This window comes from Elephantulus edwardii, unplaced genomic scaffold, assembly GCF_000299155.1.
Source record: "Elephantulus edwardii isolate Elephantulus edwardi_28Jun2011 unplaced genomic scaffold, EleEdw1.0 scaffold00022, whole genome shotgun sequence".
In the NCBI taxonomy this organism is placed as follows: domain Eukaryota; kingdom Metazoa; phylum Chordata; class Mammalia; order Macroscelidea; family Macroscelididae; genus Elephantulus; species Elephantulus edwardii.
In genome coordinates, this window is record NW_006399772.1 from 11133198 (window position 1) to 11159287 (window position 26090).

Here is a 26090-nt window from a genome sequence, read left to right on the forward strand (position 1 = left end):
TACTCCTTGGAGGCAAGGATTCTGGGGCTTCGTCTAACATACTTTGGGCATGTTGCAAGGAGGGACAGGTCTTTGGAGAGAGACAGCATGCTTGGTAGGATGGAGGGACGGCGCAAGAGGGGAAGGCCCTCTGTGAGGTGGATTGATTCAGTGACTGGGGTAATCGGGATGGGTGTGTCAGAGGCAGTGTGATTGGCACAGGATAGAGCAGAGTTTAGGGCTGTTGTACACAGGGTTGCTATGAGTCAACTTGACTCACATAACAACAACAAACAACAACAAGATTATTGAAGGCAGTTAACAATAGGTTGTTTTTGTGTGAGTCAGAACCAACTCCTAGCTGGCCCTCTGGCGAGTTTGCAGAGGTAGTAAATTGCATGGGAAATTACGCATCCTTTTCTCCTGGGGCAGTTGGATTTGAACCACGTGCCTTTGGTTTTGCAGTGCAGCTTCTTACCACTAGGCTCCTTCTTCACAGGGTAGATACTCTGATTTCAGTAATACTGATTTTATTCTGATAAGAAATAACACCTAATTATATGGAGTTCATTGTGGATATTCTAAAATCATCTGAGTGTCTTGCAAGATAACAGAATGGTGTATATATACCATTTGCTTATATATATTTATATATATATTTGTGTGTGTGTGTGTGTGTATACACACTTGTATACGTGTTATTTGTAGTAATCTAAATGCGTAAATTATTACACACACACACACACACACACACAAATATCTCTATATAGGGAGCTCTGGTGGCTAGTGGTGGGAAGCTGCACTGCAGTCTCATATCCACTAGCTGCTTCACAGGAGAAAGATGGGCAATCTCCCTCTGAAAACCCTGTGGAGGGTCAGCTATGGACCAGTTCCTACTTGACAGCACACAAAAACAACATGCCCATATTCTATAATGGCATATAAGCATAGGCACCAAGACTTGAAGAGGTTGATGGTGCCACTTTGTGCAAGTTTTTAAGCTGCTCTCAGCCTTAGTATCTTTGTTAAGTGGATGCCACTTAACACTACAGTCTTGCTGACAAATCTGTGGATGACAACTATTAGTCCTTCATTTTTCTACTTAGTAGAATTGTAAAAGAACGGTTTATCTAGTAACTTCGGTAAGAGGTAAATTATTTTGAGTCTTTAGAATTTTCTGTATATTTTTTTTAAATCTACAGTTAAAATGATTGGGAAATAAAAGCCTGGATTCTTGGTTCCAAATGAAATAAAACTCACTGTCGTCAAGTTGATTGACTCGTGGTGAACCTCTAGGATGGTGTAGAACTGCCCCCATAGCCCTTCTGAGGCTGTGACCTTTGACTGCTACTCCCTCCCATGGAGAGACTGGTGGGTGGTGGGTTCTGATGCTGACCATTCAGACACCCAGGCTCCTTGTTCTTGGTTACTCTTTTTTTTTTATCTTGTTCACTTCTGGGTTTATTTACTAAATTTTTTTTTCCCCAAGCTAAATGTGATGCTCATTTTTATACATGGGCTTATTGTCGTTTCATGTTGTTGACTCAGAAAATACATTATCTTTCAAATCCACCAGATGCTTCACTGGAGAAGAAGGGCAACCTCCTCCTGTGCCAGTCGAATCCGATTTGATGGCACACAAGGAGAAAAAAAAAAAAATCTAAAACATTATAAAGCTAAGAAATTAGAATTCATATTTTATTTTATTTATTTATTTTTTTACATTTTTGTGTGTGGGTGTACCGTCAAATCAGATCTGACTGGTACAGGAGGAGATTGTCCCTCCTTTTCCCGGCAGAGCATCTGGTAGATTTGAACCATGTGCCTCTGGGATTGTAGTTGCAGCTCCTTGCCACTAGGCCACCAGAGCTCCCCTTAGAATTCGTATTAATAGATAGTATTTAGGGCATAATTTGACTGAAGTTTTAAAATTTAGAAATAATTTATTAATTATTTCTCCCCATAAATCTTTAAACTGTGGTAAACGTAGTTAATATACATGTCAAAATTGTTGAAATGACAAATATTTTGTTAAATATATATTTAACAGACAAACAAAACAACACAAAATTCTCTAGAGTTTAGCAAGGTCGGTGAGTTCAGTATGAATGTATAGAATTTTGTTGTGTCTACATACATCATCGTGAATAAATGGAAAATGAGATTTAAAAACCCATATTTAATAATAATAAAAAAAGATCAAATACCTAAACATAGTACATTGTGGAGAATGTTAGGTTTTCTGTTTATTTGGAGGTTGAATATATTTTTTTTTTCTCTATCTAATGAGTTGTCAGTAATTTACTATTATATCAATTTCTTTTCGTTGCAGTTGATGCTGACGTGACAGTGATAGGTTCTGGTCCCGGAGGATATGTTGCTGCTATTAAAGCTGCCCAGTTAGGTTTCAAGGTAAGGTCTGCATTCACCCTGGAGGGTGATTTGGTTTTGTTCTTGACTCTATAAATAATCTAAGGAGGAAAGAGTTTGTTTGGTTATAATATTTTCATGGGCTAGACAGTAAAGTCCATTTTTTTCCCTCCTTACTCCCAGTAATTTTCATTTTGGCTTCTAATCACGTTTGGGAAGATGGAGTGATAGAACTGAAAGTGGTCTTTGGCCATATTAAGCAAATATATTTGTTAGAATAATTTACTTTTGAATTAACTTGATAGAGTGGCAGTTTATAAAGAACTGTATTTCTGTCTAAAATGCACAACTTAGGAAGCATGTTTTGAAGAATTAAGACATCTCTATTTAGAATGTTAATGAATTGAAACAATGTAGGTAATGGAGCGGAGGCATTTTTTTTTAAAGGGAAAAAAATGTCATAGGTTGTCTAAAAATAAAATGTGTTTAAACTTAAAAAAACCCAAAAACTGTTTTCTTCTGTTGTAGACAGTCTGCATTGAGAAGAATGACACTCTTGGTGGAACGTGCTTGAATGTTGGTTGCATTCCCTCTAAGGTATGCATGCATTTTGTACAATGCAGTGGTTTGTTGGTAGCTACCAACTAAAAGATGTGTTGAGAGAAGAATGAACATTAGAATAATACAATTAAATACACATACATACCCAAAACAAATAGATAATAAAAAGTTTTCCCTGAAATCTCTTCCTTGTCTCAGGGCCTAAGCTTTCCATTCTAATAATTTCCTGCAATTTCCTCTTAGTTTCCTCTATTCAGTGAGACAATTGATAGTAAATTCTCCTTCTGGGTCCTTTTTGACTAAAAACAGTTGCCTTTTACACCAATCACCCTGATGTGCTATTACTTTGCTTTTAAAGAAAGTCAGCATGTGCTTGTGTTTCATAATGATTATTTGTGTAAGATTACAACCAAAGGAAAATCGCTTTCAGGGACCTCTCTAGAGTACTGAGAAGCAGTGGTATCAATCTAGAGACCAAGGTGGGCCTGATACAGGTCCTGGTCTTCACAGTCATCAGAGAACTGGACAGGGACGAAGGATGACAGAAGAATAGATGCCTTTAAGTTGTGCTGGAGAAGAGTCTTGAACATACCATGGACTGCCAAGAGAACAAATTTTCTTTCCGTCTTTGAAAGAATGAAACTAAGTTTCTCCTTGGAAGCTAGGATTTTGAGGCTCCATCTCACATACTTTGGACATGTCACCAGGAGGCACCAGTCCTTGGAGAAGGACATCATGCTTGGAAGGGTGGAGGGACATCGCAGGAGAGGAAGACCCTGTATGAGATGGATTAATACAGTAACTTGGGTAAAGAAGGTAGAGACTGGCTCAGGACAGGGCAGGCTTCAGAGCTGTTGTGCATAAGGTCAGTATGAGTCACAGGCAACTCAACAGCACATAACAGCAGCAACTACCATGTACTGAATTGTCCTATGTATTGTTTCACTTAGAGAATTTTGTGTTTTTCGATCATATATATAGTCAGTTTATGAGCATTTGTTAATTTTATCTTTTTGTTTCTTCTAGGCTTTGTTGAATAATTCTCATTATTACCATATGGCTCATGGAAAAGATTTTGCATCTAGAGGAATTGAAAGTAAGTATAATTTCATATTTAAGATTATTAATAGGTGTGCTTGACTGGAGGCTCTTGTCTGACAATGTATATGTGTGTCTGTTTACACTTTGCCGCACACTTTTAGATTGATGACCGTGCTTCGAAACGTGTTTTGCTGTCATTTGCGGCAATGTGTTAATGAGGAAGAACGAGATTCATGAGCGTGTAGAGAAAGAAACTTTGGAACACCTTAAATATGTATTTCTACCATAGTAGCTTTTGTTCTCTGAAGACTTGATTGAAATCTCCCACCTTGTCCCCCTCCCTCTGTTTATTTTTTGGTAAAACATTCACTCAGAAGGCTGGGTCCCTGAAAGGGAGAAAGAAAGCTCCATGTTGTTGATAATGAAAAGATCAGAAGAGAAGCTTGAGTGATTATTGGTGGGTGCCATTGGCCCTGTGTGCAGCAGAAGGAAATGCTGTACCATTCTTTCAGTTTGTGCTGTTTGAGCCCACTACTGTAGCTCACAGATGAACTACAGTTCATCTCATTGAGAATTTTCCTCTTTTTTTGCTGACCCTCTGCTTTTCGAACCATGATCACTTTGTGTAGAGATTGAGAAGTTGTGATAACCTGTCTGGCTCACTCCACCCTTCTAAGGTTCTGTTGACAACTTCATCAAAGACAGATGTTTTGGTTTTTCTTCAGATAGTCTCTTGAATCTTTAATATTGTACACCAGTCAGCACTACCGTTCAAAGTTGTCAATAAAAAGGTATAGTGTGTTTTGTAACATTTCGATTTTATCTTATTCCTTGTCATCTTTTGGGCTATTTTCATTTCCATCTTCTCTCTCCAGGACTTGCTGTGGATAATTACTTGCAGAAGGGCAAATTGTAGAGAAGGTCTAAAGCATACTTTGGGGTATTACTTTCCTTCATTTGTTTCTTTTTTTTTTTCCCAGCAGTAGGCTTCTGAAAGACGGAGCTGCGGTATAGGCAGTCCTGTGGATAGAGAGGAGATGTGTGTACACTAAAGCAAATATATTGACTAGATGAAAAATGGAATGATGTAAGGAAAGAAGCAGTAAGGGTAATCAGGAGACCCGCACAATAGGCAAAGCCTCACTTTCGAACTCTGTATCTGTCTGTGAAGCAAGAATCTCTCAGGGTCATTGTTTTCTCAACTCTGAAAGGCAGGTTTTGGTTGCTTGAACTGGTTTCTAAGATACCTTTCTAAAATTTTATTGAGTGGAATATTTTTATCTTTCCATTCTTTTGGAGTTCTTTTCTGAGTTAGAATCTAGTTTATTAAAGCGCCATTTGAAATTTTCAGAAATGTATTTTTGTTGAGTTTTTTCTTCATATAACTTAGCTTTTGACATTGTTTAAAATCTAGGTGATATTTTACTGTACCATTTCTAGCTCAGTCCTTTCCAACCATAAGTAGGTGTTTAGAGACTAACGTCATACCAAAAAAAAAAAAAAATAACCCCAGAACGATAAAACCCGCTGCTGTGCAGCAGTTTCGACTCTTCAAGACCTTCAAATAGGTTTTCAGGGTTATAAGCTTTAGGCTCGAATTTTCCAGACTCTGATTAGTGAAGAATACCTTACATAACTTCAAGAATTTAAATAAGAACTCGAGATTCTTAACATGTTACAGTGTCTGAAGTTCGCTTGAATTTAGAGAAGATGATGGAACAGAAGAGTACTGCAGTAAAAGCTTTAACTGGTGGAATCGCCCACTTATTCAAACAGAACAAGGTCAGTGCATTTAATGTTAACATTACTGCTTTATTTTGTATCCATGTTAAACAATCTATGCTCTTACAGCAAAGGATGAGATTTAGACTGTTACTGGAGGATAGTTTTAAGCTTATAACAACATGCTAATCTGAAATAACATTCTCTAATTTATAAGAGTTGTTTTTTTATCAGTTCACTGAAGACTACTGAAGAAGAAAATTTTATATTTGATAAGTTTGTTTTAATATAAAAGAAAGGTTCTTGTTAATCATGTTTCTCAAAAAATGATTTTAAACGTGATTTTATAAACACTTAAAGGTTGTTCACGTCAATGGATATGGGAAGATAACTGGCAAAAATCAGGTCACTGCTTCTAAGGCTGATGGCAGCACTCAGGTGATTGATACAAAGAACATCCTCATCGCTACAGGTTCAGAAGTTACTCCCTTTCCTGGAATCACGGTATTTATGATTTCTAATGTACCACTTGTCTTTATAAATAACATTTTTGTAAATTAATATCTGCTATTTATCAACTTTGAGATGGGGTCTTTTTGGTTTGCTTTGTTTTCCTGAAATGCTATGTTTGACAGTTAGTCATCTTTGGAGAGTTGCTGGTGTTCACTCTGCAGAGATTTGGACCAGACTTAATATATATATTTCTTTGGACCAGAGGCGAAGGTGCATGGTCTTTGCAATTACTTGCTATGCATCAGGGAGCTGGATAATGACTAAGAAAAACAGAACAAGAATTGATACCATTGATTTGTGGTGCTGGAGAAGAGTCTTGAACATACCATGGACTGCCAAGAAAAGGTCTATCTTGGAGGCTAGGATTTGTGGCCAGGAGGGACTGGTCATTGGAGAAGGACATCATGGTTGGAAGGATGGAGGGACAGTGCAGGAGAGGAAGACCCCGAATGAGACGGATTGATCCAGTAACTGGGCAATGAGGCAGCTGTATCAGAGTCAGTGAGACTGGCTCAGGACAGTACAGGCATCAGAGGTATTGTATATAGGGTTGCTATGAGTCACAGGCAACTCGATGGCACATAACAGCACAACATAGTAAATATGTTGTTGTTATGTGCCGTCGAGTCGCCTGCGACTCATAGCAACCCTATGTACAACAGCCCTAAACTCCGCTCTGTCCTGTGCCAGTTGCACTGTCTCTGACACTCCCATCCCAGTTATCCCAGTCACTGAATCAATCCACCTCATAGAGGGCATATAGTTAAATTTAATTCTTATGTGACATTAAGTTGCTTGCAACTCTGTGCACAAGAGCTCTGAACCCTGCTCTATCCTGTGCCAACCGTTTTATCTCTGACACACTTACTCGCATTACACCAGTCACTGAATCAGTCCATCTCGTTGAGGGTCCTCCTATTTTATGCTGTTTCTCCATCCTCCCAAGCACAATGTCCCTCTCCAAGGACTGGTCACTCCTTGTAGCAAGCCTTAAATATTGTTTCCAAGGAGCAGCCTGGTATCTCTAGGATAAACCTGTTTGTTCTCTTAGCAGCCCACAGTATAATAATTCAGTACTCTTCTCCAGCACCACAACTCAAAAAGGCATCAGTTCTCCTTCTATCATCCCTACTCATTGTCCAGCTTTTCTTAGGCATATGGTATTAAAATTGGCCATTTTGTTTTGATGCAATTGAATGATAAAATGTTTAAAGTTGTGCTTTAAGGGAGCTCTGGTGGCCTAGTGGCAAGAAGTTGCACTGCAATTCCAGAAATACGTGGTTCAAACCCAACCAGATGCTCTGCTGGAGAAGGGGGGGCAATCTCCTTCTGTACCAGTCAGATCTGATTTGACGGTACACACACAAAAAATTAAGAATAAAAATAATAATAATAAAGTTGTGCCTTAATAGAATTTGACAACATTTGACATATGGATAAGAGTCATAAATATCTTAAATGATATTTTTAGTGACTTTACTGCATTAGTTTATAGATCATTATGTTTTTCTGAGTAATTTTTATTGTATCCTTTGCTTTCCTTATAGATTGATGAAGATACAATAGTGTCATCTACAGGTGCTTTGTCTTTAAAAAAAGTTCCAGAGAAGATGGTTGTGATTGGGGCAGGAGTAATAGGTGTAGAATTGGTAAGTGGTATCTATCTGTAATGACCTCTGTGGAATTGGAAGGTTCTTATTTAATTTTTTGTGTTACTTCTGAGGCAGATTAGCATTTAATTTTGCTTGAACACTTCCAGTAATGAAGGTTGACCTTTTTTCAAAAAAGCTTTTATTTACTTAAATAATTAGAATGTTATCTTGTGTTTGAAACATACTTTGCTGTAATCATCCACTATTTCAGTTGCCTAAAGAAGATGGAAGGAATATACTGAGTCATTATATAGAAAGGAATTGGCAGATACAGAGGAATTTAAAGAAATAACATATGCGCAAGAGCCTATGGTGATGAAGGAAGAAGTTCAAGCTGCTTTGAAGGAAATAGCAAAAAATAAGGCCCCAGGAATAGATGGTATACCAATTGAAGTATTTCAGATAATAGATGTTGCCCTGGATGTGCTCACCAAGTTGTGCCAAGAAATCTGGAGAACCACCACTTGGCCAACTGACTGGAAGAGATCTATATTTGTTCCCATTCCAAAGAAAGGTGACCCAACTGAGTGTGGAAACTACAGAACAGTGTCATTGATTTTACATGCAAGCAAGATTCTACTGAAGATCATCCAAAAACGATTAGAACAGCACATCAGCAGAGAACTTCCGGAAGTCCAGGCTGGGTTTAGAAGGGGTCGTGGTACTAGGGATATTGTTGCTGATGTTAGATGGTTCTTGGCTGAAAGCAGAGAATACCAGAAGTATGTCTATCTGTGTTTCATTGATTATGCAGAGGCATTTGACTGTGTGGATCATAACAAACTGTGGCTGACTCTGAGAAGAATGGGAATCCCAGAACATTTAATTGTGCTAATACGAAGCCTATACTTGGACCAAGAGGCAGTAGTCAGAACAGAGCAGGGTAACACTGCATGGTTCAAAATTGGGAAGGGTGTACGCCAGGGATGCATCCTGTCTCCATACCTTTTCAACATGTATGCAGAGCAGATTATCCGAGAAGCTGGGCTCTTTGAGGAGAATTGTGGCATCAGGATTGGTGGAAGGTCTATTAACAATCTCCGTTATGCAGATGACACAACCCTGCTTGCTGAAACTGAGGACCTCATGCACTTGCTGCGAAGGGTCAAGGACTGCAGCTTTCAGTATGGACTGAGGCTCAAAGTCAAGAAGACAAAGATTCTCACCACTGGACCAATTGGCAGCGTCAGGATGGATGACGAAGAGATTGAGATTGTTCACAGCTTCAGTTTGCTCGGCTCCACAGTCAACACTCTTGACACCAGCAGTCAGGAAATCAAAAAGCGTATCGCGATGGGAAAGTCTGCTGTTAGGGACCTCTCTAAAGTACTCAGGAGCAACAGTTTCTCTCTGGAGACTAAGGTGCGCCTGATACGGGCCATGGTCTTTGCAACCGCTTGTTATGCATCAGAGAGTTGGACAATGACTAGGGAGGACAGAAGGAGAGTGGATGCTTTTGAGCTGTGGTGCTGGAGAAGGGTACTGAATGTACCCTGGACTGCCAGGAAAACAAACAGATTTATCTTGGAGAGGATTAAACCAAGCTACTCCTTGGAGGCAAGGATTCTGGGGCTTCGTCTGACATACTTTGGACATGTTGCCAGGAGGTACGGGTCCTTGGAGAGGGACATCATGCTTGGGAGGGTTGAGGGACAACGCAGGAGGGGAAGACCCTCTATGAGATGGATTGATTCGGTGACTGGGGTAATCGGGATGGGTGTGTCAGAGGCGGTGCGGTTGGCGCAGGATAGAGCAGGGTTTAGGGCTGTTGTGCATAGGGTCGCTATGAGTCGGAAACGACTCAACGGCACATAACAACAACAACAACATGGGTGATCTCATTCCTTTTTAAAAAAAAATTTGGTAACATTTTAGGTCTTTGAAGACAACTCTCATTGAACAAGTTGCCTTCTAGATGAAGACTTTCTTTACTTGTAAGAAATGTCAGCCTATTTTCAGTTCCCCGAAACTGCATGCGGTTTCTTCCCCTCTTGCTGCACAGTTCTTGCTTGTCCATGTGGCACCTTCTCCTGTTTCTGACAATCTCCTTTTCTCTCCAGTTTTAGGTCTCTTTCTCCGAGGTGCTTGTGCCCTAGTAATTGAGTTGCCTTTCCTCTGAAGGCATTCATTCAGACATTCTACTCTTGAACCAGTCGTCTTTTTTGCTCAGTGATTAATGTAAGAGCTCTTTCACTTAACTAGATTTTCTAATTCTTGAGTTCTACTTTTTTCCCTGTTTGCCATTTCCTGTTTAACACTACATTGCCAGTCAGCATAGATTCTACAGTCTCACTTTAACTACTTTCTTTTTCATATGTCCTCATTGAGCCCTTTGCTCTCTGTTCATTCTCCTTTTCGACAAAGCTCTAGTCCAGGTTCAGTACAGTTGTCTACCTTTTTCATGTTGTCCTCAGGCCATATTTGCTGCACTCTGGAGAAAAGCAAAACTGTACAGCGTGCATGGTGGTGCCTCCCTAAATTCTGCGTGAGGAATCCAGCCTTGCCGCCGTTAAGTTACTTTTGATGGGGACCCAAATGAACTTAATTGTCCAATCCTGTGGAGTAGTTTCTTCACTGTTTTATTTGGCATCCATCTGTATTGCTGGCTTTAAACCCTTTCTGCTGCTTCTCTGATTATATACTCTGCTGGTTTTCCATCCCCCCGTTGGGCCAACACTTCTCCATCCTCTTATCGGAGTTCTTCCTCAGCCTTCTCTATGCTGTTCATATTACTTGAGATCCTTTCCTAAGATCTATGCCAGATTCTTTGTCTTTCTACAGAGTCGTCTCTTTACTCCCACTGTGGGAGCATCTGCATTCTAATTCCCTCTTGTATCTCTACACTTTTATATCTAGATGTCTCCCAGCATCTCTGTCTGTGTATTTCACTGGCACACAGTTTGGCAAATGTATAATGATGTAACCCCCTAGAACAAATGAAACCTATTTCTTGGCTAATGTTTCCATCTCAGTGATTGATTAAAATATTTCAGTGATTGATCTATCTGTGTAGAAAGCAAAATGAGAAGTTTGGGAGTACATACTTGACTGCATGCCTATGACGTCATGCTTTGTATTTAGCCAGTCCCTGGGTCCTAATGTGATTCTGCTTGAAAGATAACTTGAATCTATTTGCTTATCAGTTATGCGATTACATCCTAGCTCAGACCCTGTCCTGGGTCTCCCTGGTTTTTTCCATTGTTTTCCAATCTTTTTTTTCCTGATAGTGGCTGGAGAGATCTTTTGGTAATGCAGATTTAATGACTTCCCCCTGCTTGAAATATTTTAATTGCTTCACTCTTATATTGGGGTAAATCCAAACATTTTGTTGTTATTTAACAGCGTGAGTTGACCCTGACTCACCTCACTAGCCTCATTTCTAGCTTCTCCCTCTCAGATGTTTGTCGTTAGGTGCATGTCAGTTGACTGTGTCTGGTGAACAGCCTTATGAACAACAGATCTTGACCTTGACCTGTCCTGAACTACTCTGAATCTGCACCATGTTCAGGCCCCTTGTTAGAGTCACTGTCTCAGTCCATCTCATTACGAGGCTTCTTTGGCCCTTTACCTTTCCCATCATGATGTGCTTTTTCAAAGAACCGGCCCCTCCTGACAGCATGCACAAAGGATCTGAGGTCAAATTTCACCAACCTTACCTATAACGAGCACTCTGGTTACACTTGTCCAAGACAGATTTGTTAGTTCTTTTGGTAGTCTGTGGGAAATTCACTAGTCTTTTCCAGCACCATAACTCAAAGGCATCAGTTATTCTTCAGTCTTCTTTATTCACCATCCAACTTTCAGATGCATGTGAAGCAATTGAAAATACCTTGACTTGGATCAAGCATACAGTAGTCTGAGATGGAGAAGAATGAGAATCCCAAAACACTTAATATTGTTAATGTGACACTTGTAAATAGGCCATAACACCAGCTGAATAAACCTTTCAGATGATCTTCATAAATTGAAAACACTACTTACTGAACAGCCTCTCCTGTAGGCCTGCCTTCCACTTAGAACATTTCCTCACCTTCACCAGTTCTGCACTGTGTGAGCCCTTCCCTGACCATCCTACGTGATCTTTAGATGCTCTTTGCTGTTTCTGTATTTTTTATAAATTTGTTGACATAATAACTAGTTACCAAAACTTAAAAGTTATTTTTTTGATATAAACTCTTCTCTGTCCAGGAAAGCTCAAGTATTTCCTCCATACACTGTGTCAACATCTTTGTAGCACTTGGTGAGAACAGTGCATTGCCTTTATATGTTTGTGCCTCTCCCGTAAGGTCATGAACTCTTGGAAGTCAGGAAATGAATTTTATTGATATTTGAACCAAAGTTGCCTTCCTTAATGCTTAGTACTTGGGTCTCATAGATCCATTTCCATTACTGGCATCCTTTGCAGTAGTTCAGTCTGTCAAGATGAATTGTCAGTGGAGATCCGGAGAATACTTTCTTTAATATGCATAACATCTTTTATTATAATTCCTTAAAGAAATCTAATTTGAAAAAGAAAATACCAGTACTCTCAGTTTATATCTGAGTGGAGGGAAAAGGTATTTCTCCCTCCTTGAAAAAATAAATTAGAAAGTTAGTTTAACATTTTACAAATGTCAGTAATTAGTAGCAGTATGGTAAGCATCTGCTGTCTTTCTTTTTGGACCTTTGTATTTGCTGCTCCCTTCCCTATAGAGAGCCTATAACACTCTTCACCATTATTTGTGTGGTTCACTCCCCGTCAGGATTTGATGCAAATGTTGTTCCAGTGAAGCCTTCTCTGGCCACACTGTTGTTAATTATAGCCACTCATCCTAATCTGCTCTCCTGCTTTATTTTTTCCTTACTATTTTCTTGTCCTGACAGGAGTTCCACTTCCATAGGAAATTGCTAACCCAAAGGGCATGCTTCTCTGGTGCTTTGAATCCACCAGTGTCTCTTTGGGAGAAAGATGGATCTTGTCCTCCAATGCAATTTGCAGCCTGGGAAACCTGCTAGGGGTCAGCTCTGAGTCAATTCTGACTTGGCAGCAGTGAGGAAGAGGAGTACCACCGCCAGGATGGAAAGTCCTTGGCAGAGATTTTTGTTTACTTAATGCATTCCTAGTTGCTGCTGTTATTTGCTGTCGAGTCGCTTGTCACTCATAGTATCCCCTAGCACCTACTAATGGTACCTAGAATACAGTAATCAGAAACGTTGCCATTGAATCAGTTCTGACTCACAGCTACACTCCTGGACAGAGTAGAACTTCCCCAAAGGGTTTTTAAGGCTCTACTCTGAAAGCACACTATCTCTTATTTTTCCCCTTAGAACAGCTGATGAGTTTGAACTGCCAGACTTGGGTTTAGCAATGAAGGCTACAGGAAATAGTAGGTGCTTAGTAAATGAATGAATGAATATATTGAGTTGCATACATTTGATACAGGGTTGGTTTTAAACCTCAGAGTTCCTAAAAGAAACATACTGGTAAAGGGAGGAAAAAAATAACAGTGATTGAAATATTTTAGTGAAAATGTGCTATAGAAATGTTTGAGGGTTTTTAATAATTTTTTAAAAATGGTCATTTACAGGGTTCTGTTTGGCAAAGACTTGGAGCAGATGTGACAGCAGTTGAGTTTTTGGGTCATGTTGGTGGAATTGGGATTGATATGGAGATATCTAAAAACTTTCAACGGATCCTTCAGAGACAGGGATTTAAATTTAAATTGAATACAAAGGTTACTGGTGCCACCAAGAAGTCAGATGGAAAAATTGATGTTTCGTAAGTATGCGGTTTGTTTTTTATGCACTTGTTCGTGTGTTTAAGAAAAGCTCAAGTTTTAATATCACCTTAGCAAATTTGATTTTTGTTACTTGAGTACATCTTAATACATTAACCTAACTCAATATTGTTTATCAAATGAGTCCATTGAAATTCATGATTAAGTTGACAGTGTGAAAAAAAGAAACCGTTTTTGTCAGTACAGTAGTGCACCTTTTCAAAGTATATATTCTGGAATTTTAATACTCTAAACATTTAGGACAATTATTTTAAAATTAGTTTTTCACTCACTCATTCATATATTTTGTTTTTTAACATTAATTACAGTTGTCCAATGCCATTTTCTTTCCCTTCACCGTACCCATCCATTTGCTGATCTCTGCTCTCCATAATAGTTAACAGCAGTTGGATTGTGGACTGTGTGTCTGGCATTCCACTTGTTAAATGTTTCTATAATTTGATGAAATAAGTTGCCCAGGTTACACAGCCTTTACAGTCTGAATTTATGTGGTTTAAATGATAGTCCCCTCTCATTGCCATAAAGTTGGAACCCATTTAGCTGCCTCTCAGACTGGTGTCCAGGCTGTAAGTCACACAGGAGGAGATTGCCCGTGTTTCTTCCTTGGATGCTCTGGTGGATTCGAACCACTGGAGAGGCACAACTCCGTGTGAACTAGGTCACTACGTCCTCCAGTGCCTGTTTTTCATTTCCTAATCCTTGTTATGTTTGCAATAAAATAAACTTTGTTAAAATAACATCCATCTGGTCTTCATTTTCCCGTTTATTTATGTAGAAGCTCTTAACAGTAATACGTTACTCATTATCTAGTATTGAAGCTGCATCTGGTGGAAAGGCTGAAGTTATCACTTGTGACGTACTCCTGGTTTGCATTGGTCGACGACCTTTTACTCAGAATTTGGGATTAGAAGCACTTGGCATTGAGCTCGACCCCAGAGGTAGAATTCCAGTGAATTCCAGATTCCAGACTAAAATTCCAAAGTAAGTTGGACAGTCTTTGCCTTTTTAATAATTTAAAAATGTATTTTCTAATATCACGGTTTTGAAAGAGTCTTAATCACATTTTTAAAGTATGTATTGATTTGGCGGAAGGGTATTGAAGAATTTAAAAATACCTGAATTTTTTCATTACCCAAAGATTAAACATGAACTCATTCATAGATTTCTGGAGAGCACCATTCAGTCTCTTTTTGATGATCTGATGGCCAGAAATTGTAACCGTAAGAGAATAAAAAATGTACCTGAGAAGTTGACTTTGTTTGCTTTGACTCCTGTGATAGTATCTATGCGATTGGTGACGTGGTTGCTGGTCCAATGTTGGCTCACAAGGCAGAGGATGAAGGCATTATCTGTGTTGAGGGAATGGCTGGTGGTGCCGTGCACATCGACTACAATTGTGTCCCATCAGTGATTTATACTCATCCCGAAGTTGCTTGGGTTGGCAAATCAGAAGAGCAGTTGAAAGAAGAGGTAATCCCAATGTGAATGCTTTCTGCACTGTTAGGCAAGTTGAGCTAATGACACTGGTAGTTACACAAAGGGCATTTTTATTCTTAAAAATAGTTGGTTTTTTTGTTTTTTTATTAGCAAAATTAATGTGCCTCCATAAACAACTTGCACATAATAAGTACAAATGCAGAACATTGTTTGTAGTAGTAGTCGTCTCTTTTTGGTGATCTAGTAGCCAGAAATTGTTACTGTAAGAGAACCCAGAATATACCTGAGAACCATCTATGTTGGTTTAACGCATACCAAGGTTTATGTCTGTTTCCCTCCTTGTTAGCATTTTGAAGAGATCATTCACTCCTTAGGTTTATCAGCAGTAATACACAGCAGAGGATAAGCTGCCCATAATCCAAAACTTTGACTTTGAAAAGTAACCACAGTACATTCACTTGAATTTGTGCCCCCAAATTTAGTAATTAACCAGCGGTTGGTTTTTTCTTATGTATAATCCATGAAGAATTGCCTCCGTGGTCTTGAGTATTTTCTACTGCTTATGTGGGTTCTCTTTTTCTCTCTTTCACAGGGTATTGAGTATAAAGTTGGGAAATTCCCATTTGCTGCTAACAGCAGAGCTAAGACAAATGCTGACACAGACGGCATGGTGAAGATTCTTGGGCAGAAATCAACAGATAGAGTACTGGGAGCACATATTTTAGGACCAGTGAGTATTGTAAAGCTTCAGACTTGTTAGGAACACGTTCCTATTTAGTCAATTAATTTTACCTTTAGCACCAGCCAACACAACATCATTTCCACTGTAGAGTTAACAACTACTCAGACCCAGACTCATTGCCATCAGATCTGATCTGACTCATAACTGACCCGTCAGTGGCTTTTCAGAGGCTTTTAAGATTGAACGCTTTTGTATTTGGTGTCCAACTCCCTGCCTTGCAGGCTCCCAGAGCTTTCTTATTAATTAACTAGCAAAAGCCTTAATATGACACCTAAACCTTGTTTCCAGCCTGATACCAACAACACACTCACAGTCCTACCCCTCTCCCACTCTTCTCCATCTACTAACATTGCAACAAATATTATGCCTTTAAGACATTCAGCAGGCTACATCACTGCTTGACGTTCTCTATTGTGCTTCCCATTGTGCTTTCTGACTACTTGACTCAGGGCCCCAGTGGCTCTATTCCTGCATGCTGTTGACCTCCTCTCTTTGCCCTCTCCTGTGCTCATGAATTCTCACCATGAGCCTAATCTCAGTTTTATAGCAGAGCAAGTGTGTTCATTTTATGGGTCCTTTTGCCTAGAATTCTCTGCTTCCAGATCTTTGCCTGACTCTGAGAACTCATGAGCAATGAATCGAAACCTTGTCTGAGCCTGTCACTATGTTCAAGGCCATTGCTACAGTCACTGTGCCCATTCATTTCATTGTGGGGGGAATCCATCTTTTTTGAGGGTCATTTCTCTTGTTGACCTTCTACTGTAATACCTGGTTCCTTATTCAAGTTGCAGCTCAGCTATTTCTCTGAGGAGCAGTTTGGTCTGAAGTTTGTTTTCCAGTTAATTTATGTAATGATGTTACTAAGTGTTTGCATTAAGTTTTTTGCATTGTACAATAGCTCTGTGACATAGATGCTGCTATTTATATTTTAGTGACCAAGGAACTTTTCTGTGTCCTTTAGTGAGTAATTAAGCTAGTAAATGGTGGGGTTTTGCTCCAGAGGCCACACTTTTAATTTCACTGGTGAATGAACAAAGTTTTCTTTCTTTTGAAAACAGTTTGCTAGGTTTCGGGAGATAATTTGCACATCAAATTAGGTTTCCAGTTAATAATTTCTACACACTCAGTGGTGCTGGTTACAGGTTTCAGTGTCACCCATTTCCTTCATTTTGTTCAGGTTGTACCATTTCCAGTCATCTCATTTCCCTACAGGTCCTCCCCCCTATCTTCTCAATCTTTAGAATACTTTTTAACAATTTAGTTTCACATCAGTTTTTTAAAGACGTGGTTAATTAGGAGTGCTAACTCTTTTTATGAGTACGTCTGTTGTTTAGCACAAAATTGACTTCATGGGATAATGTTGGTTTAGTATTTCAGGGCTGTAATCTTAATGAGTTCTCTAGTATTTGTTACCCAGTCCAGAATGTATGGATTTTTAAAGAATCTGTGTTCTGTTTCACATAGCTCTCCCATTGTGTCAGAATCCATTTCTGTGGCACTAATCAGAGTATTCAGTTGTAGCTGGTCACTGTCCTGGTGTCATGCTTTTAGAGGCTTCACCTTCTAGTTGTTCACGTAGACTGTAAGTCTGTACGCCAGTTTCTTTGCAGAGTCTTTTGTTTTCTTTCTCTTTTGTTCCAAATGAGTGGAGATCAGCGAATGTAAGCATATGCTTAATGTTTTTGTCACGCATAGACTCCTGATAGTCGTATTTTAGATGGATGCTTGCAAATCCTTAAGACCCTTGACACTGCTTAGCATTCTAGGATGTAGTGTGCTGGATGAACAGTAGTATGCCAGTTAAATGAGTTTATGGTCCTATGTCTTCAAAACCAGAAAACCTGTTTCACGAGGTATTTATGTCTAAGAAGTATACATAATTGTCCCTTGTGTGGTTTATTAGCTGTATGAGAATACATTCTTGCGCAGACATACCTAGGTATGTGGTTATTTATGTATGTGGCCCTATATATAACCTGTCTGTACACACAGACCCGTGTGTTCATACTCACATGTATATGTATGTATGTTTGTTGATTTATTAAGCTCTTTTGAGGGAGTTTGTAACAAATAAAAAGATATAAGACTATTTTAAGATTTAAATTCAGTTCTCCTAACCATCTGGTATTCTGTTAGCACATGGTTCTTTTTGCCACAGAAATAAAATGCCATTTTGCTGATTATTTTCAAGGGTGCTGGAGAAATGGTAAATGAAGCTGCTCTTGCTTTGGAATACGGGGCATCTTGTGAAGATATTGCACGAGTCTGCCATGCACATCCGGTAACTATGAACAGTGTATACAGTTAACAGCTACTCAAATGTCCTGACCCACAAAGACTTGGTTTTTAATTTAAAATTGTTTTTCCCTTGCAGACCCTATCAGAAGCTTTTAGAGAAGCAAATCTGGCTGCGTCATTTGGCAAACCAATCAACTTTTAAATTAGAAGATTCTGCCCCCCCCCCCAATCTCTGGGGAGCTATTATGGAAGTTACATTTCTTAAAGGGAAATGCTCATAGCTCCAAAAATTTCTGGGACTGAAATAAAGAACATTTTGGAAGGTATTTAATAAATTTGGACAGAATGGAATAATCCCACATCTGTATTTTAAATGAACTTAATATTGTTTCAGTACATTAATATTTTTTTAAAAAGCTACTTTTAGTAGCATCCTGGAAATGGTCCATCAGTCTGTTTTTATGCTGATTATGAAAGGTTCAACTTCACTGAATATATACACAGTAGCTCTTACCCTGATACCAAAAGTAAATTTGAATTGATGGAACTGGAGTATGATACATGAACAGTTGTGTTTGAAGCAAGATTATCAAGTTATTTTAAACTTGGTTTTCTTACTAGAAACAAATCAGTCATTAAAATAAGTCAAATATGTATAAACTGAACTGATGTAAATAAAAATGTTCTCATTTATTTAACCTCTAAATTCTTGCAGCTTTGAGGCTGAGAAGAGATATTTAAGGTTCCATTTTATTAGAACCTTAAATGTGCAAGTCTGAAGGCTCATTATATAGCTACCTATATTAATGGGATTATGTACAAAGAAATGAAAACTGTTACACTAATGAATGTAAGGATGTGAAAATAAATAAGGTCTTTGATTTACTGGTCATTGTGAGTCATTGTCAGGATGATCCTTCCTCGTTCTTAATGGCTGTCTCCAGTGTGGAATCTTAACATTCCTGCTGTTCCAGGCCTAGATGTAATGTAGACTGTTTACATTAACATAGCTACTCTTTCTGGGTTTTTTTTACATTTAAAAACAATATTAAAACATTTTAAAAAGGTTATTAGTCTGCCTGTCCCTCCCTCCCTCTCACATCAATTGATCACAACCAGAAGTAGTAAAAATGTTAATAGGTGCCAATTTTATTTGCATTAGATTGAAGTCACATTTTAATTTTCTTGTAAATATTATGGATTGTGTTCTGATACAGAGTTTTTTGTGTTAGCAGGCAGGAACTTGGCTGAATCACACTCACTTGTCGTGAGCAGCAGCTGAAATTACTGTCATTTCCTCTGTCGTGTTCTGTCCTGGATTACCCTCATTTCCAAACTGCCATGGTTCCCTGACTGTCCTGATTGTCGAGCCATTCAGCCTAGCTTTCTGTTGAAGTTGCTGCTTACCAGAGTCTCCCCATGAAGGAAAGGTGGTAGGGTAACCAAAGTGAGAAATGACCCTTTTTTTTTAAAATTTTTTTTAGAAATGACCCTTTAAAGTGTCAGCTCCCTGCCTGTTTCTGGTGGCTTTCTACTCTTTAACTTGTTCAGCTTGGCTTTACGGTTAATAGGATTGGTTTGATAAGTGCCACTTTGCCATAGTTAGAGGTGAACTCCACATCTTTTAAAAATGTGTTGAAATCCATTATATGAAGTGGTAGTTTTATTTAAACTTCAAAATGTCCCCCTACTTTGAAGGAAAAAAGTTTCTCTTTAGGAACTGTGGTTATATGTTCTCTAGGCAGAAATGGTCCATTTGAGGGTACCATGGACTGCTAAGAAAAGATTCATCCTGGAGAGGGTTAAACTGGGCAGCTCCTTGAAGGCAAGGATTCTGAGGCTCCGTCTAACATACTTTGGACATGTTGTAAGGAGAGACGGGTCCTTGGAGAAGGACATCATGCTTGGGAGGGTGGAGGGACGGCACAGGAGAGGAAGGCCCTCTATGACGTGGATTGATTCAGTGACTGGGGTAATCGGGATGGGTGTGTCAGAGACAGTGCAATTGGCAAAGGACAGAGCAGAGTTTAGGGCTGTTGTACATAGGGTCGCTGTGAGTTGCAAGCAACTCGATGGCACATAACAGAAATAACAGAAATGGCTCATAGCTGACCCTCCAGTGGGTTTTCAGAGGCTGGAAAAACCACATGGGAGGAGACTGCTTATCTTTCTTCTGTAGAGCAACTGGTGAATTCGAACTGCTTGTCTTTGGGTTGGCATTGCAGCTCCTTTCTGCTAGTCCACCAGTGCTATCTCGGAACAGTGAAATATATTTTCATATGAAATTACAGAATTTAGAAAGCTAAACAGATAGCTAATTGCAGCTTTTAAGGGCTCCCATTCAGAAAGACCAAAGAACTAATAGCTTTTGTGTTAACGAAGAATACCGAATACTGCCAAAAGAACAAATGCTGTGGAAAATGTGCAGAAATAGGAATGCTCCTTAAAAGTGAGACTGAGGAGACTCAGTCTCATGTACTTTGGGCCTATCATCAGAATTGGCCGGCTCCTGGAAAAGACATGACTGGTAGTGGGCCCAAGGAAAACCTCCACACAGACTGAGGCAGTGGCTGCACCACTGGGCACAGCAGTAGTTGTGTGGACAGTGTAGGATCAGCAGGGCTTCATTGTGCTGTGCACAGGGTGCTAACAACAGTTCACTGTTGGGGGAGAATAAGGTTCTAAGAATAAAGCACATTTTAAATACTCACTTACTGCTACACTTCAAATCTGCGATTGTGAAGGATGGGAATGATGTCCGATTTACAGCACTGATTTAAAATTTCACATATCATCTTGTAGGTGAGAACACGTGAAGAGTTTGGGATCAGAAAAAGGTGAAAGGAATGGGACAGAATGGCAGTTCCAGCCATTTAAAGTCAAATACATACAATCGTGCAAGTAACTTTTGTCTAAACAGCAAGGAAATGGTTTATCATCAAAATTGTGCAGCAGGGCCATGCCCTTTATCCATACCTATTCATTCTGGTGAACAAAAATTAGCAAAACTGGATGCTATGGAGAAAAATGGCATCAGGATCAAAGGACTCAACTTGTGTTAGGCATTTGACACAATCTTGCTGAAAGTGAAGACTTGAGGCATGTGCTGCAGAAAATAAAGGATTTCAGCCTTTGGTATGATTATGTCTTAACACCAAGAAAACAAAAGTCCTTAACGCTGTACCAATAAGCAACATGATTGATGGAGAAAAAGATGGAAATTGCCAGTGATTTCATCTGACTTGGATCTATAGTCAATATCCTTGGTAACAGGAAATCTAAACACATGTTGCACTAGCAAACCCAAGATCTCCCCAAAGTGCTGACGAGTAGGAATGTCCGTTTACTAAGGTGCACTTGATCCAAGCCATGGTCTTTTGTTTCCTGTGCACCTGGAAGTTGAGTAAGGATGACAGACTTGATGCCTTTGAGTTGTGTGTATTGGAGAAGAGTGGACAAGTATGTCTCGGGAAGTGCAGCCAGTGTGCCCTTTAGAGACAAGGCTCACAAAACTTGGTAAAATTTTGAGCTTGAAAGGAGAGAGGCCACTCCTTGGAAAAAGATGTTTGGAAAGATCAGTGAAGATGACCTTCCAAACGGATCAACACAGTGACTATTAATAGACTCATGTATGTCAGAGATGATGGCACAGGATAGGGCAAATGTCAAGCTTCAGAGTCCATAGGCTTGCTCTGAGTTGTAGTCCACTGATGGCACCAAACAGCAATGGTAAGTAATTGGACTGGGCCAGAGTGAAGTTACTTTATTGTTTAAATTACACCTGTTTCCCTGATGGAGGCTCAACTTCAAGTACAGCTATGAGTATGTTTGGTGGTTGAGTGATGCAGAGTGTGGTCTTACTCTAAAAATGATATGTTGGGGGAAACCTGTTAATCTGCCAGCTCATCTGTAACAAGCTTGCCATCGATTTATAGAAGATGTGACTATGGTGTGTTAGCCACTCGTACAGGTTGTAGCAAAGAAAATTTCACTGGTGATGGTGGTGGTACGGAGTCGACCGTATGAACAATTGATCTGAACCCTACCCTATCCTCACAGTCTCTGACACTTAAGCCCATTGCCACAGTCACCATGTCAACTCACCTGGTCGAGGGATTTCTTTTCTCACCGCACCTCCTGTCCAGCTTCCTAAACATTATGTTGTTTTCCAGGGACTATAACCTCTCCTAGAAACATGCCCAAAATAGTTGAGATGAAGCTACTTCATCTTTGCCTCCAACAAGCACTCTGGCTGTACCTTCTTTACAACATTTATTCTTTTGGCAGTCCATGGATATTTAGTACTCTTCTCCTAACACAACAGTTCAAAGGCATCACTTCTGTTATTCATTGCCCAGCTCTCAGATGTATAGCAAGAGACTGAAAAGACCATGGCCTGGATCAGGTGCACCTTAGTCTTCAAACTGACATCATTGCTCAATAATTTCAAGTGGTCTCTGCAGACTTTCCCAGAGGAGTATCTCCTGATCGGTACTAAGTGTATTGATTGTGGATCCAAGTAAGATGAAGTCGTCGACAGTCTAATCCCTCCTTCATTCATCATGATGTTGACTATTGGTTGAGTGGCAAGTATTTTTCTTGACACTGAGATGCAATCCATATTGAATGCTACACTTCAGCCTTCTGCAGCAAGTGCACTTTCAGCAAGCAAGGTTGTGTCATCTGCATAATGAAGGTTACTAAGTTGTCTTCTGATCTTTATGCCACATTCTTCATAGTGTTTAGCTTCTTGAATAATTTTCTCAACATACAGATTAAACAGGTAGAATACAACCTTGATCACACCCTTCCTAATTTTAGGAAGCGCTGTTGCCTTGCTCTGTTTGCAAGAGTAAGTCTGTGTGTGGGTGTGTTTGTGAATGAAGCCAAGTAAAATACAACCAAATGCTGAGAAATTAAAGCATCCTTCTGTACTTACTGCTGAACTGAACAGGCATGATGTCCATAATCTGTTCTGATATAGTCTAGTTTATTTTCTTGATTCCCTAGAACTTTTGTTTCTGAGAAGTCCTGGCTAAATGGCTCCTTTTTAACCTCTGCCTGGGACTCTCGCTGGGGAGTGGATTTGTGGAGGAGGAAGATCTAGCAAGCTTGTTTTCTTCTGGACATAACAGCAAGTAGAGTCTCCAGGGAGATAGCAGACTTGGTTAGAAAGCCATCTTTACAGAGAAAACAGTTTTATAGAGCTTTATGGACACCACATCAATAAGGTGCCAATGAGTCTAAGAAGGATGCTAAATCCACATTTATACAAAAGAACTGTACTTTATTTAACGCCATACAAAATCTGGTAATTAAAAACATTAAATAGGTATTGAGTGTTTTATTCTGAAGAGCATTAAGTCAGTTTTTAAATTGTAGCTATTCTTTGGTCCCCTCAGCCGCCTTACATACCACCAGCTCTTTCCTGCTCTGTTACAAACAGGTGCTGTAAACAGCAACTTTCTGGCTTATGTCATTTAAGAGTGAGCGGACTTCTCCTTCGAGTCTCACTAATTCTTGAGCTTTATCTTCTAAATATTTTTGATTGTCTTCATACTTTTTTTCTAAATCTGCAGGAGAGAACATGAAAAGGTAAAGCTAGATAATACATACTGTAGGATTTCAAAATCTTACCTGGGTCTTCCTAATTTATAATGCTGTATATAAATACCTAAGACAAAGGGAACAGACTTTGAGCTCTTAAAGACAAATTCTGTAAGGATCTAAACTGTAAAGCTAATTTGCGAAACTAGAGCCTAAATGAAAATATTTACCTTTCAGCAGCTGCAGTTTACTGTTTGCTTGAGCCAAAAGTGTTTTTGCTTCATTTTGTAGCATTTCGGCTTTCCTTCTGGCATCAGCTGACTCTTCGGTCTTCTTGGCAATTTCATTTTCTGCTTGCTTATACTTTTCATCCACTTCACGCTGCAGAGTCTGCAGTTCCAGGTTTAGACACAAAGCAGTGGTAGTGTTAGTACCAGGAAGAACAGCAGAAGATTGACAGCATGGTCACATAACGTACTAACTTGCAGGTCAGGCACTCTAGATTAAGGACCACCAGTGGTATGTGGGTGTCATCAAAAAACTCAATGGTATTGAGACAGTAGGTTGACTCTAAAAACTGATCATTTGTTTTTGTACTGGTTTATTTACTAAGTTCGCACATTTTTTTTTTAACACCGGATCTTTCCTACTTGCTTCATCCCTTCTCCCTCCACCCATCAAACTGTGCAACCCTATGATTAACCAGCCCCCACTCCCCCGCCCATCCTCACCCCTCTGCTCCCCCCACACCCCCCATTTGGATCCTTATACTCATTCTACAGTAATGGTCTTAGTATTTGTCCTTAAAACTGGTATGATTTCTACAAAGTAGACATTTAAAAGAGATTTCAGAATCACGAAAGGACTAAGTCCTTGTTCTTTTCTGATTCTTAGCACTTTTTTTTTCTTTTTCCTTCGTGCCATGTTACCCCATTCACAATACAAACCAAGCACAAGACCTGGGTGGAGGTGTGTGTATAGGGTGTTTCACTCTGCCTCTTTCTATAGTCATGATTCTTAGCACTTTTCTATGGAGAACGGTACTGCCCTAAACCAGGACATCAAGGTGGTTTAACCGTGGCCCATGCTATGAAACTTGGCACAGAGCTGAATTTTTAAAATTTGGATGAACTGGTACAAAATGGAAAAAAAAATGGGAATCTGGCATGAGAGATGGAAGCCTAGAGAAAACTGTTCCCCGAGTTCATTCAGACGAGGGTGATGCTCTGTACAAGGTGCAGTCACCACCACTGTCTCTGCCTTGGCCTGTCAGAAGATTGTGGTTGTGTGCTGTGCACACTGCCATTATGGTCCAATAGGGAAGTGACATTTCTAGCTGGAATTGAACCACTTGCCTTTGGGTGGCAGCACAGCTCCTTACCCGTGAAGATTTTCCTACATGCTTTTAATGAAAAAAAATGTTCGGCCGATCTGTGACCCTTATTAATTCCAAGGCAGGTACGGAGCTGGCTGCTCATTTTTCAATGGAAGTATAAGGATCTACTTACGTTCTTCGCATCATCTGCGTTTTGTTTCACATCGTGTACAGCTTTTTCAATATAATCAGCCTCCCTAGCGTTCTGGGCGGCCTTGTCCTTAAGTTCATCCACATTCTTCTGTAGCTCACTGATGCGCTGAGAGGCGTTATCCAAGGTTTCTTTGGAGGCTGCAGTTTCAGACTCGATCTAATTAAAAAATATGTCAAGCATCCAACAAGCCAGATTTTATTATAATAATATAAAAAATGGCAGGTGGGTTATAAACACAGGTTTGAAGGAGACGGAAAACACAGCTTAAAAGAATTGCAGGAAATCTTAACTAAAAAGTGCCTCGTGTTAGTCTTGATTACATGACTTATGTTTACTCTATTATCTTGGTATTTCTGCTGTTCTGGACTGAAATACGTGTAAAGTATTTCCTTGCTTACAGCAAGAGCCTCCCTCGGGCAGCTTAATGTGTTGAGAAAGCATTTTATGGACACCTGCAACTTTGGGCTGGGAAACCTTCACCAGCAGATGTGAGAAGAGGGATTTCCACATAAATGTCCAGATTAATGTGGGTGGGAATGTGTGAGTTATGCCTTCCTGTCCTTTTTTAGTTTTTCCTATCAACTCTCAATGTTTCATAGTAGAGGTAATGACATTTCAGAAACTACCAGGGAAGTTAAATATGTATGTTTCCAGCTAACTGCTAAAGACATAGGAATGGTCCTTTAAAAGCTTGAAAAAATAGCATAAAATCTAGGAAAGATAGATGTGAAAGCTATAAACATTTCAGCTCATAGCACAGCCTCCAGAAGGTTTGCAGAAACTGTAAATTGTACATGTTTCTCCTTTGGAGCAGCTGGTGGATTTGAACCACCTGCCTTGGGGTTAGCAATGCAATCAATGCCTTAGCCTCTGGGCTACCAGAGCTCCCTAAAATGTTAACAATGGAGAAACTGGAAAAGACTTGAGATAGAAAAGTCATAACTAAAAGGTTAGAGCATACAGATTAATGGAAAAAGCTTTT

The 26090-nt window shown here is 39.5% G+C and overlaps 2 protein-coding genes across 4 annotated transcripts in view; one reads left to right on the top strand and one right to left on the bottom strand.

Moving 5' to 3' along the window:
- DLD (dihydrolipoamide dehydrogenase) overlaps positions 1-18706 on the top strand; it is a 29429-nt gene extending 10723 nt beyond the window's left edge. The window contains exons 3-14 of one of the 3 annotated variants that reach the window (XM_006882632.1): positions 2312-2391; positions 2878-2946; positions 3937-4006; positions 5633-5733; positions 6034-6177; positions 7734-7835; positions 13406-13596; positions 14426-14596; positions 14896-15085; positions 15645-15782; positions 17986-18075; positions 18169-18706. In XM_006882632.1, the coding sequence (XP_006882694.1) occupies positions 2312-2391; positions 2878-2946; positions 3937-4006; positions 5633-5733; positions 6034-6177; positions 7734-7835; positions 13406-13596; positions 14426-14596; positions 14896-15085; positions 15645-15782; positions 17986-18075; positions 18169-18234 (1412 nt within the window). In that variant the 3' untranslated portion in view covers positions 18235-18706. The remainder of the gene's footprint in view (positions 1-2311; positions 2392-2877; positions 2947-3936; positions 4007-5632; positions 5734-6033; positions 6178-7733; positions 7836-13405; positions 13597-14425; positions 14597-14895; positions 15086-15644; positions 15783-17985; positions 18076-18168) is intronic. The other 2 variants (XM_006882634.1, XM_006882633.1) reach the window with 2 other exon arrangements.
- A 4762-nt stretch (positions 18707-23468) lies between these two features.
- LAMB1 (laminin, beta 1) overlaps positions 23469-26090 on the bottom strand; it is an 82225-nt gene continuing 79603 nt past the window's right edge. The window contains 3 exon segments of the mRNA XM_006882635.1: positions 23469-23605; positions 23810-23969; positions 25088-25264. Of these exon segments, the coding sequence (XP_006882697.1) occupies positions 23469-23605; positions 23810-23969; positions 25088-25264 (474 nt within the window).